The sequence below is a fragment of the Delphinapterus leucas genome, chromosome 12 (genome assembly GCF_059928025.1).
Source record: "Delphinapterus leucas isolate spDelLeu-1000000601 "Yukka" chromosome 12, BTC_Dleu_Yukka2, whole genome shotgun sequence".
Taxonomy (NCBI): domain Eukaryota; kingdom Metazoa; phylum Chordata; class Mammalia; order Artiodactyla; family Monodontidae; genus Delphinapterus; species Delphinapterus leucas.
Genome location: NC_143140.1, coordinates 87714598 through 87726894, shown reverse-complemented (window position 1 = coordinate 87726894; position 12297 = coordinate 87714598). Strand labels below are relative to the sequence as shown.

At 54.4% G+C, this 12297-nt stretch overlaps 1 protein-coding gene across 3 annotated transcripts in view; it reads right to left on the bottom strand.

Annotated features, from left to right (window-relative positions):
* TMEM181 (transmembrane protein 181) overlaps positions 1-10002 on the bottom strand; it is a 52776-nt gene extending 42774 nt beyond the window's left edge. Inside the window, exon 1 of one of the 3 annotated variants that reach the window (XM_089922217.1) lies at positions 9984-10002. Coding sequence is in view for 2 of the 3 variants with exons in the window: in XM_089922218.1 (XP_089778344.1) it covers positions 39-133 (95 nt within the window). In the remaining variant the exon portion in view is untranslated. Of the gene's footprint in view, positions 1-38; positions 672-9587; positions 9749-9983 lie in introns of those variants that run through there. The other 2 variants (XM_089922219.1, XM_089922218.1) reach the window with 2 other exon arrangements.
* Positions 10003-12297: the final 2295 nt, after the last annotated feature.

Here is a 12297-nt window from a genome sequence, read left to right as displayed (position 1 = left end):
TGTTTCCTGTCCAGGGCTCCCCCCCTCACTGGCCTCACCCATCGTGGTGAAGCTCAGCCTGGCCTTCACTTGGGGTCTGCTTTTTGATGCAACTCAGCAAGCTGCCGCGGTTTTCTGCGAGTGACACCCACATGAAAGCGATTCAGAGGATGCGTCCTAACACCCTAGCGTCGGCTCCCTCCTATTCATCCCTACTTCTTTCTTTGGTCAGAAGAAAATGGTGGTGGGGTAGGTCTCACTTCTCTTTTAGAACTCCCTACACCAGGAGCCGGGAAACAAAAGGGAAGTCTGGGAAGGACAGACATAAACGCTGGAGAGTGGCAGGTCCTCAATGCCGCCCCTACAGGCAGCCCCAGACAGGCTGGAACGCAGGTGCAGGCCCAGCTCCGATTCCCCCGAGACAAAGGGGAGGCCGGTCCCCGACCCTGTAGCCCTCTGAGGAGACCCAGAACCCCGAAAGATGAGAGCCAGGGGCGTGTTCTGTCTTGCTTTGCTCCCGATGTCCTCTTCCATGCCCAGCACTTCCTGGTCTGGGGAGCTGAGCGGGCAGGAGGAATTTCTCGTGCCTGCCTCTCGGGAAGGTGACAACTGCCCCCCACCGGGAGGGGGAGAATCGGGCTCTGAACCGGAAAGGGAGGGAAGGCTGTTTGCTCTTGCGGTATCAAGTTCACGGCCGTGTGCACATGCACACCCTCTCCCTTACACGGCCAAGGCAGCCGTCCCGAGCTGGAAACTAGCTGGGCGGCATCCCAGGGCAAAGGTGGCCCTAAGTCTCTCTGACGTGGCTTTGCTGACACTGAGTCAGCGCTCTCCTGCCAGGCCCAGGTGAGTGAACTTTCAGATCGGCATCCCCATGCTTCACTGGGTGACGGGACCAGCGAAGAAATAAAGGAACCAGTGTTTTCCCCTGTGGGACTCAGGTCTGAAGGCTGGACCACCAATGACCCCGCTGTGTGTAGGGAGCAAGAGCTCGTGAATTAAGTGGCCTGATCCCAACTCAGATTTTGGACCCTAAAGATCCTAAGAGGCCCGAAAGCCTTACGCCATTAGAGCCAGAAATCACGTCAGGGAGGAAGTCCGGCTCCTTGGATTTGCACACAGGGAGCCCGAGGTCTAGAGACGGCAGGACTCTTGCCCAAGATGCCACAGCTCTGCCCTTGGCGGTCCCGGCGCTGCGGGAAGAAGGCTCTGGGAAGCAGGACGGAAGCGAGCGGACCCCGCCCCCCACCCCACGAGGGCCTCTGTGGAAGCCGGGTGGAGTGCAGGGCTGGCACGAGGAAGGGCTCCTGTGTCCCTTCCCTGTCCCCTCCTCCCCCTCCCATGAGAGGCCTCAGCACACCCTGAAGAGGGAAGACTTCCTCGTAGCTGCGCATCTCCACATGGAGCAACGGCGCATGAAGCTAAACGGACTGGATGCTGGGGACGTGCAAACACGGTCAGGTGTGAACAGCACTGCCCCGATGCCGACCTGAGCGCTGACAAACGTGCCACGGGTTCTGGACACCGACACGAGGGGAAGCCCCGTGAAGGGTGTGCAGAAACACTCGGTACTGTCTTGGCCACTCTTCTGTAAATCGAAAGTTGTTTTAAAAAATTACACAAAGTCATTCACGGCCCCCCTCCCCCGTGCTGCTCTCGGGGTGACCCTGGGGCTCTGAGGTGCACCAAGGGCTCCCCAGCAGAGGTGAAAGCACAGAACGGAGGGCTTGGAAGCAGAGGAAAACAGAATAAGCAAAGTTATATCTAAAATTTGATTTTTAAAACATTATCAACAAAACGCATTATCAATGATTTACTATAAAAGCCCAGCTACTCAGCAGGTGAGAAGGAGCGCTGAAGAAAGAGGGTTCAGAAAGACGACGGCACAAGGTCAAACGCCCGCAGCACACGGACCACGCTGGGTATTTTTCCAGTTTTCTCCTCGGGAACTCAATAAAGGTCTGTCGTTTACCCTTCCTTAAAACTTCCACTTCAATCCAATTTATGAGATACGTCCCTGCTTCGGCAATCAAGCCTCACCCAGCAGGACAAAAAAAGACACGGAGGCAGCAAAACAAGCCCCCGCGTGAGCAGATGTCACGGCACAAGCAGCCCCGCTGACCAGGGCTCGCTGGGGACAGGGTGGGCATGGGCCTCGTTTCCCTCCGTCCCCGTCTCCCGAGCGGCAGGACACCGCCTCAGGCAGCCTCACGTCGGGGGGACGCTGCAGCCCCGGTGTCCCGGGCCGGGGACCCGCGCCCAGACTGCAGGACCCAGCTGGCGACGCCTCCGTCTCCACCGGCCTGCTCACGACGCGTCACCAGAAGCTCCGAAGCAGTTCGCCGAGAACCCAGAGGCTCCCGGCACCTCGGGGACCGCACGTGATTCCCGACAAACCACAGGCCCACACGGCTGAGCACAGTCCCCAGAACTCCTGGGCGCCGTCCTGAGGGCTGCAGAAGCCGCGGTGGCGAAGAGTCACGGAGAGCAGCCCGGGCCGCCCCCGTGGGCCTCGCCCGGCCCCTCACGCTCGCCGCCTGCCTCCTGGCTTCCTGCCCCGACGCCGCACCCGGCGGCTCCTCTGCCTGCTGCCCATCCCCGCCGCCTGCTGGACAGCCCAGCCAACGTGAAGCAGCCCACAGCCAGGCGTGTCCCCGTGAGCAGACAGCCCTCACGCCCTGTGATCGGCCGCCAGCCGGAGGAGCGCCTCTGCTCAGAGGCCAGACGGCGACGCGGAAAACAGACGCGGCCGAGCACCCAGCGGGCTCCGAGCCACCCTAATCTCCTCCTCTACAGTCGCCCACCCCCTTCTGGGAACTCTCCAGCCCAGAGTCAGGACCCCACGCGGACCCTCCAACACCCGTGGACCTCCTGCTTCCTCGTTAATGGTCCTTCCGCCTCCAGGACCATCCCCAGCGTCCTGCCTGCCCCGACCCCACTCAAAACTCGTGGCTCCCAAGACACTTTCCCTTAGGAGTCCTACATCCCATCACGGTCAATAGGTTTAAGACTGAACCCATTAAAAAACAAAATAACATAAACGAAAAACCTGCTTCCACTGCCCATTTCTGGCCTCTCCCCTTTCTCCATCCCCACCTCCAGAAACCCTGGAGTCACCTCCGACGTCCGCCTCTCATTCATCCCACACAGCCAGCCCGGAAGAGGTGACGCCTCTCTTCTCTGCACCCCCAGCACACCACTCCCGCAGTCCAGGCCCTCATCGCCTCCCACTCAGCCCCTGCAGCCGCCTTCCAGGTGCGCCTTCCTGTGCGGGTATTACGGCGCTGTTAACATGCTACCCCGACACAGAGAGCGACTCGACTGAGTTTAAATGCCTTCCTATGGCCTTCGAGGCCCCCAAATCCGCCCCTAAATTCCCACCGTCCTGTATGTACCCTGCGAGAATCACTACCTCCTTAGTCACCACAGCTGCCTTCTCAGGTAGGGACTACTAACAGCCCCATCTCACAGATGAGAAAGCTGAGGCTCAGCAAGGTAGGTGACCTGCCCTAGATCTCAAAGCAGAGGCTGCATTCAAACACATGCGTCAAACTCCAGGGCTTAGGGCTTAAATTCTATAAAGCTTCCCACCGTGGTCAAGCCTGAGTCCAGACTAGCCCATTCAGGTACTGCTCTTCTGATCTGAAATGCTCTTTTTCCCTACCAAACTATCCAAATCAGACCCAGCATTCATGGCTCACCTGTGTGTCCCACCTTCTCCATGAAGCTTTCCCTCGCTTCTCCACCTCTCATGGCTGCCCAGGCCTTTAAACCACTACAACATGTGTGGCCTGCACTACATAGCTGAGTGCTTGAAAATAAAGCATCAATCTACCCACATGGACACCAGACAGACACATGGTGCGCATTCAGAAAACATCTATTCGACTCAACTTTTATTAGTTTTCTCCAAAGTGTTCATGTAGTTCCCTCAAATTGGTGGTGAGATGCCAGGGAGCAGGGAAAGGGCTCCCCATTTCCCCATGCAACCTGGCCAGGTCAAGCACAGCTGCCGATGCAATCTTCTACCTAGATAACCACGGCAGGAAGACTTCCTACAAAACCCTGCCAGTTCAGGATCAGTGTCTCTCTTTTTCTTCTCTTGATGGGTCCCATACATCAGTCTTCCTCTCCAGGTCCATGGATCTTTCCACACTCAGGCATCTAAAACACACTCAAAAATTCTGGTCTCTTTGGAGCCCCCATGCCCTTGGAAGACCTTTCAAATGCAATGGAACAGATTGTCGCCTTGGCACCAGCTTGTACTCTTTAGGTTCCTGCTAAATTCATCTCAATTTTCATGGATAATTTACAATATCACAGACATATTTCTTAGAGAAACTAAAAATACATTTCTTGGAAAGCCAACGCCCAAAATTGCAGCTTTAATCCAAATCACCGTAAGCCCTGCCTTCCCTCCATGATGCATATTCATAACCACTTTCAAGAGACCGCTTCCAAAGAAGGTGAATCTTTGAAGACATCAATTCCCATGAGAGAATGGCTGGAAAACTTACTCTGTAGGGCTCTCCACAGGCGAGCACCATCTTCACCTTACTGGAGCTCCTTGGCATGATGCTACTCTAGGCCTCTCTTCTCTACTCTCACTCCCCAGGTGACCTCATCCTGTTTCAGGCTTTAGAGACAATGCACATGCGAGCAATTCCACATCCGTATCTCAGCCCAGCTGGACTCTGGACTTACATGAAAAGCCTACTTGACAGCTCCACTTGGATATCTGGTAGGCATCTCAAGTGTGATGCATCGAAAACCAGACCCCTGACCTCCCACTGAGGTCACACCCTTGTTCAGACGCCCTTTCCTTCACCGGCCAGCGGGAAAGCCTGTGTCCCCATTAGGGCCATCAAGCACTCCCGACAGGCCACAGCCAACACTCCTTTTCCCACTAAGCACTTCTCCCTCCCACGCAGGTCTCAGAGGAGTTAATAAAGCAGCACTAGAAAGAAACTGTAGGGGAGGCAAGCACTCGATGAGCCTCTTTATGGGCCTGGAGCAGAGACCATGAAATGGACAGAACTCGGGTGAGCAGAGAAGGCGAGAAAATGCCTCGAGGTGCGTCTCTAAGCGATGTGGAGAGCAGGATGGGAGGAAACCAGCACCACAACCTCTGCCTTTGACGGAGCCCCTGGGGCCAACCAGCATGCGGCCAGGCAGGAGAAAACAGCACCGGGAGCTGCAGGGGTCTCAGAATCACGTTGTGTGTTTTTTTGTTTTGTTTTTTTTGAAAACCAAAGCAAGCACTGATACATATTCAATCTGAAGACTTCTTTCCCAGAAAAATGCCATCATGGATCTTGTCCAAGTTTGACGCATCTTTATGACACCACAGAATTACATATTCTGTCTCAGCCCCTCAAGTCACGGTGCAGCAGGCAGGTAAGACTGAAACTGCTTCGGGATTACAAATTTTGCTGTTTGCTCACCTCATACCCAGATTTCCCACTTTAGAGTTAAAAAATTAGAGTCTGGGCAGTGGAAAGGGATTTTTGATCTCTCAGTCTGTTCTCAAGTTTTAGTTAGGATTTTATTTTTCTCACAATCTGTATAAAAAGCATTTGTCTCCCGGGGCCCAGAGCACTGGCCTGGTGCCCGTCAGGCTGGGTTCAAATCCTGGCTCCCCCACTTCCCTGGGCAACCAGGTAACTTCTCAGGATGTCAGCATCCTCGTTTGCAAACCAGAGACAGGCAGAATGACACCCACAGGACCAGTGGGAGCACAGATGAAAAATGAAACACTTAGAACAGTGTAGTAAGCACAGAGGAAGAACTCAATCGTGTCAGTTATTAACAGTAATGGTTGTGCTTTTCCCCTGCCCCCCCCTTTTTTTTTAATCTCAGTTTTCATCCAACCGATATCCCTGATGATCCACTATGTAAAATGTCCCCTCCTCTGGTTCAGAACCCAACCAACTGCAGGAAAGGGCAGGAGGGCTCAGTGTTCCCTATGCACCTACTTGGTACCCAGCCAGGTGCTTCCCTGTGAGGCAGGTGTCATCAGCCCATTTTATATATGGGAAAATAGAGGCTGGGGAAAGTATACACCCGCTGAGGTCCTGGTCAGCAGGAGACAGAGGTGGGATTTGAATCCACAGGGTCAGGGGTGGAAAGGAGGCCCACCACTCCCTCACTCTTTGGCCCCCTCACCAAACTTTCCTTTTTAAATAACCCACCATTTAGTGGGGTTTGAGAGGGAGAAACTCTGAGAAGAAGAACAGAATAGGAATTCTGAAATTTCAATCAACCAGCTTGAATATATCACAGAAAAATTATCTTTAGTTATTCAAAAAAGCCATTATACAAACATTCAAGGCCCAACGACCTCAAAAAGTATTTTAATGAACGATGTTCTAAGCTCCTCAAGGAACCAAGAATTCATGTGTATTCTTGCCAGGCCGCAAGCCCAGTGACTCACAGCCAGGAGCGCGTTGGTCAGGTCATCAAATACCCTTCCCACGGCAAACAGAACAAAGAAGCCGGCCACATACTGGGCAGCGCGGCCCGGTGGTTAAGAACTTGGGCTCTGGAGGCTGACTGCCTGGGCTGGAAGGCCCCTGCACCACTGACCAGCGGGGTGTCCTGGGGAGAACAACATCACCTCCCGGGGCCTCTGGTTCCTGAACTGTAAAATTCAGGAAACTGAGGGACCCCACCACCGAGGGCTGCTGTGACAACGAAGCGAGTTATGACAAGGGAGCCTTGCTAACACTCAGTCAGGGCCAGCTGTTACTGAGGCAGGGGAGTATATCGACCTCAAGACTGTGGGCCCTAGAGCCCACTCCCGGGCTTCCATCCTCTGTGACTTACTAGCCATGACCTGGAGAAATGCACTTGACTTCTCTGCACCCCTGTTTTCTCATCTGTAACACTGGGATAAGAGAAACTTCTTCATGGGAAGGGTGGTTATGAGGCTTACGTGAAACGACATACGTGAAGTGCCGCAGCAGTACCTGGTACACGGTAAACGCCATGTCATCTTTCATTAGCTTTAGAGATCCTTCTGGCTCAGAAAAAAAATTACCCGAAGGGACGCAATCCTAAACAACTCTATGGCTGCAGGAACAGGATTCTGACCCAGCTCTGCTGTCTCCTCAAGCACCAGGACAGTCAGAAGGCCTGGGCCACAGCAACCACAGCTGGACTCCACTGTGCTCATTTGTGCCACCCCTTCGCTGCTGCAGAAAAGAAATCTAAGTAACACACTTCTGCACTTAAATGCACCCAGGATGACGGAGACATGTAAAACACACTCTTTCAAAACTGGCTGTAAATGCCAATCAAGACACACACAAGAGGCAACCTGATTGAAGTTTGCAGAGAAATGCTAGCTAAGAGCAAAGAAACAAATGAACCTGAGAAATCTCGGCCACGCGGGGCCCACGCCGGAACCGCTCAAACAGGTGTTCCTGTTAGTCACACTTAGCAACTGATTGAGACACGCCCTACCCCATCCTCCCCCCACCCCTCACCCCCACCGGAACTCTCGGCGCTCTTGCTTCCCTGGCATCATCAGAAAAGGAATGGAGTTTGCAGGAAACTTAAGCATAAAGTTTTTAGAACTGGGAACTCTTTTTTTCTGACTGGTTTTGGTGGCAATCTCTCCTGCCCTCTTGAAAAGAATAGGCTGGGCTGCACCTGAACAGGGAGGTCAGTGCAACAGGCCTGCGTGAATCCCCCGGCCCCTAGGCGCGCTCCTGCAGGCCCCTCTATCCTCTTCCAATCTCCCCCAGCCCGTTCCTTCTCCTGGCTTCTCTTCCCGCTCCTGTCACTTCTCACCTTTGTCGCCACGGGCCTCCTTGTCACATCTGCCAACAAGAGCACTTTGACCCTACGAGGCGCTGAAGTCCCGCACACGCTTCAGATTTTCAGGCTTTTTTTTTTTTTTTTTTGGTAGGATGTTTATTGGCTGCCAAAGACTTTTTGTGACTTGCAGGTCCCTGCCGTTCTGAGTGCTGGACGATGGTCGCTGGCTGACCTCCAGAGAAGCACACCCCTGGCCCCTTGCTCAACAGGAGAGCATCTGCATGGCCTACCCTCCGCGGGGGGAGCAACTCGAAGGCTCCACTCAAGTCCTTCATTCAAACTGTGGTTTTACAGCTCCTCCGTTAGTTACTGGCTCAGCCTGGTCTACTTGGCTGTTAGGTAACAGAGCACAGGGCTCCCGCAGGAGACACGGACTGCAGTCAGCTACCACCCATACGGCTTCAAACTCTGCCTCTCCACGTCCTAGGGAGATCACGCCACCACATGCCACCCCAGCTGCCGTGCAGTGCGGGCCCAAGGAGACTCGGTATGCGAGGACCTCCTAAACATGCTACGTTGTCACTCCGCCACAAGGTCACAATTTCACGCAGTATTCCCAGCAGTGCTATTCACATATACCACAAAGGAATGGCGCCCCCGGAGATGAAAGAGGCAGTACTGCTAGCCTATCTCCGTCTAGGGTTTAATTAAAAGACAGACCTCTGAAACACCCATCTGGGACTGACATTTTGTGCAAGTCAGCTTTCCTATGTTGTGTTAAAGTGATCAAGTCAGAAACTTCTACAGAAGCAGGAGGAAAAACCTTTCCTTCCACCACACGTGTTTGCATTCAGGCAACACACTCAGATCTTGCCGTCTGGTATGTCCACAGTCAGAGAAATCAGCAGGGGTCCACTGCAAACCTCTAAAACCTCAAATGCACAGAGAAACTCACACAGTCCCACCTTAGGGCCACCTTCAATTGTGGGAACCTGCCCGCCAAACCTGCTCCACGCTGCAGAGGCTCCGGGCAACCCTTCTCTCCACATTTGGAACTCAAGTGCTAAACTTCTTTTTAATTCTCTCTCCTCCTTTTCCGCGTGTCCCCTGAGGGGCACCCAGGTGACTCTGTTGCATCAAAAGCAAGCTTTAGGGATGGCGTCCATGGGGCCCTGGACAGGTTTTTCCTCATTAAAACCCCTGAACTTCACAGAAATAATAGGTCCGAAGTCAGCATATTGTAAAACTCATAAACCTCGGTATCCCCGAGATCTAAAGAGGCTGCAGCAGGCTCCCAACGTGGCAAAATCATCAAAAAGCCAATGGAGAGCGCCTCTCTCTACCTGGCGCTGGGCTCCATCACAAAAAGCAGTAGGGCGCCCAGGGCGCTTTTCACAAGAGGTGACGAACAGGGCCACTGCCCGGGGCACGGGGTCACCACTTTCCCAGCGGGGAGGCCGGGCGGGGGCTCCCGGAAGGACCAGCCACTCCTCAGCCATCTCCTTGGAGCTGCCCTGGGGAAGGACGGGGGTCACCCGGCTCTCCGGGAACGAGCAGGGCCAGTGCTGGCCTCGCAGGGCCTTCCCGAGATGCGCTCGGGCCAAGGCCCGCCCTGGATCCCTGACCCCGTCTCCGCTACTAACTCCGGCCGGGCCGGCAGGCCCGTGGAGGGGCCCCTGAGCCGAGTCACCCCCACGAAGCCCCGGCTGCGCCCCGAGCTCCACGTGGGCGGGGGGACCCGCGGCAGGGCTCCCGGGAGCGGGACGCGGGAGCCCCAAGTCCGGGCCCGGGCGCCCGGGGGACCCCTGCCCCGCACCCCCTCACGCGCCGACCGGGCCTGAACTCACGGTTCCATCGCGGGGCCCCGGCCCTCGGCGCCGGGCGGGCTCGGGGCACAGCAGCCGCGGCAGCCGCAGCCGGAGCCAGAGCCGGAGTGACGGCGGGCCGGGAGCAGCCGGCTCCCTGCAACTCGTCAGAGCCCGACGCTCGGCCGCGGTCACGTGCGCGGAAGCGGCTCGCGCGGCGGGGGGGAGGGGCCGGGGGAGGGGGCGCCGGCAGGGCTGGCGGGGCTTTGAGGCCGCGGGCAGCGCCCCAGCGGCGCGTCCACCTCCCCTGCGCCCCGGGAGCGCCGAGGCCGCCCTGGGAGGGGGGGTGGTCAGACTAGGGTTCACAAGAGAACGAATGAAGGACCTGACTCTCACTCTTTGTCCCTAGCCGAGGGGACAGCACGTCAATTCACTCACCCTCCTCCATCAGGGCATGAGAAAGGCCGTGGGAGTCCATGAATGTCCTGCCGTCGTCTGAAAGGCCCCTTGGTGTCTGCATTTTTCTGGGGGGAGGATCTATACGTTTTCATATTCCCAAAGAGGTTTGTGACCCCAAAGATGTTAAAAGCCAGGGCAAACCTCTGACACCCCCAGGTGATGACGACAGGAGAGCCTTCCCAGCTCTTTCCGGTAGCTTCTCCCGCAAACCTTTTCTGAATTACAGCTACCATAGCGTGCAGATTTTCCGTCCGCTATGCAAGCGCTGGCCCTCAGGAAGGATGTGGGGTGGAGGCAGGGCAAAGCAGCAGCCCGAATCCTAAGAATGACAAAAGACTATTTCTCGAGTTTTTTTTCACACACTCTGGAGTGGGGAGGAGAGGGTGTTTCCTGACAAGACCAGGGAACACAAACTGGGAACAGGGGACAGCAGCATCTAAAGGGGCAGCTGCCACTCTGCACTTTGAGAGCGCCTGACTTCAAACACGACTTTTCGTGTGATATCGTTCCGATTCTAAAATGTTCAAAACTAATTCAAAAAAGATTTCAAACTCTGAGGGTGAAAGCAAACACATTTGCTGGCGGCATTTGCCCAGAGGCAGCCGGTTTTTACCACCCGACTGAAGCAGGATTATCTGGTATAGAAATGCCTGCTCTGAGGACTGTGCCAGCCACCTCGCCTCCCTGAGACATCCCCACAGAGCCCTTGCTGTTTTCCGATGACTCCAGGCTTTAAAAGAGGTGACATCTTTGAGGCCCAAACTGCCTCCTGGTGACTTCTCCAGGAAGTTGGTCCTCCCTTGAGCTGCGGCCCAGCATCACTTTTATCCTCAGTTATTTGTTCTTCCAGCATTAACTGAGCTCTCAGTGTGGCCGGCCGCCTCTCAGCTCTAGAAACACAAGGTGAATACCCGGGCAAGTCCCTGATCTCCTGGGACTGACCTTCTAGTGGAGGACACAGCCAGCGAATGAAGAATAACCAAATAATTACACAGTCATCACTGTGATGGGAAAGGAAACGGAAGGGTGCTGTGAGGTGTCTGTGACCAAGGGAGGGGACCCATGTATTCTGGGGCTCCGAGGAAGCTGGCCTGACCATCATCCATCCCTCACAGGACACTCCTCCACATTCACCTCCAGGCTCCCCTCCTCTGAGCACGCTGCTGTGTGGCAAGCTGCCTCGTTAAGCTCAGAAGGGAACATGTATCAGGGGAGGCCTGTATCAGCCTGAGAGTGAGTTCGTCCTTTGGCAGCTTCAACCCGTTGGGCCCATTATTCCATTCTCAGGTCGTCCCCTCAGCTGTCCACTCAGGTTCATGCTCTCCAGTGAGGATAACCGGCAACTGCTGAGCACCTGCAAAGCCTAAGGCCTGAGCCAATGAATTCTCTTAACAACTTGATGAGTTATCAGTGGTCATCGTCCTCATTTATAGCTAGGAAACTGAGGCCTTAAGACGTTACCTGATTCTCTCAGGAGCTACTGATAAGAACCCAGCATGACCTGACCCCAGTGTAGGACCTCCAATGTTGGTGTATCATGCACTGATGAATGTGACAGGGATACAGAGACCAGCTGAGGTCGGATGCAAATGGGCCGCCAGCTGTAGTCTCTCTAACCACAGAGACACTCAGATGCTAATGGACCACCATCTGTAGTCTCTAACCACAGAGACACTCAGATTCTAATGGACCACCATCTGTAGTCTCTAACCACAGAGACACTCAGCCCACATTTACCAACTTTGTTCTTATTTTAAAACCTTCTAAAACACAGTTATGCTATGATCAAGATGTTAGAAATAAGATTGGCCTGACACCACCTATTCTTAGAAAAACGCTGCTCGTATCTAATGTTCACTTCATTTTCTAAGGGCCAACAAACCATCCTTTTAAATAATTTCCTTCTAGAACAGGACCAAAGTCAAGCCCACCAGTCTGCAGCTTGCTGACTTCCACTCACAGCTGTTTTTCAGAGTTGACCGCAACAACTCAAGACGCCCATCTGCAAATGCTGCGATACCCTAGGAAATCAGCTGTCTGTTCCAAGAGACGTGAACTCACTTCCCAATTCAGCAACTGACATTCGTCTAGCATTTTGTAAATACACTCTCGTGATTTCCTTGCCTATCTTATTAATAATAATCAGTAATGGCTAACACTGAGGACTCATGCTCCAGCTGAGCACTGAGTTAAGAAACAGAAACAGCTTATTCCAGTTCCCCCAGCCTACTGTCTTACCTGGGGCTGCCACAACAAAATGCAGAGCGAGCGGCTTATGCAATAGAAGTCCATT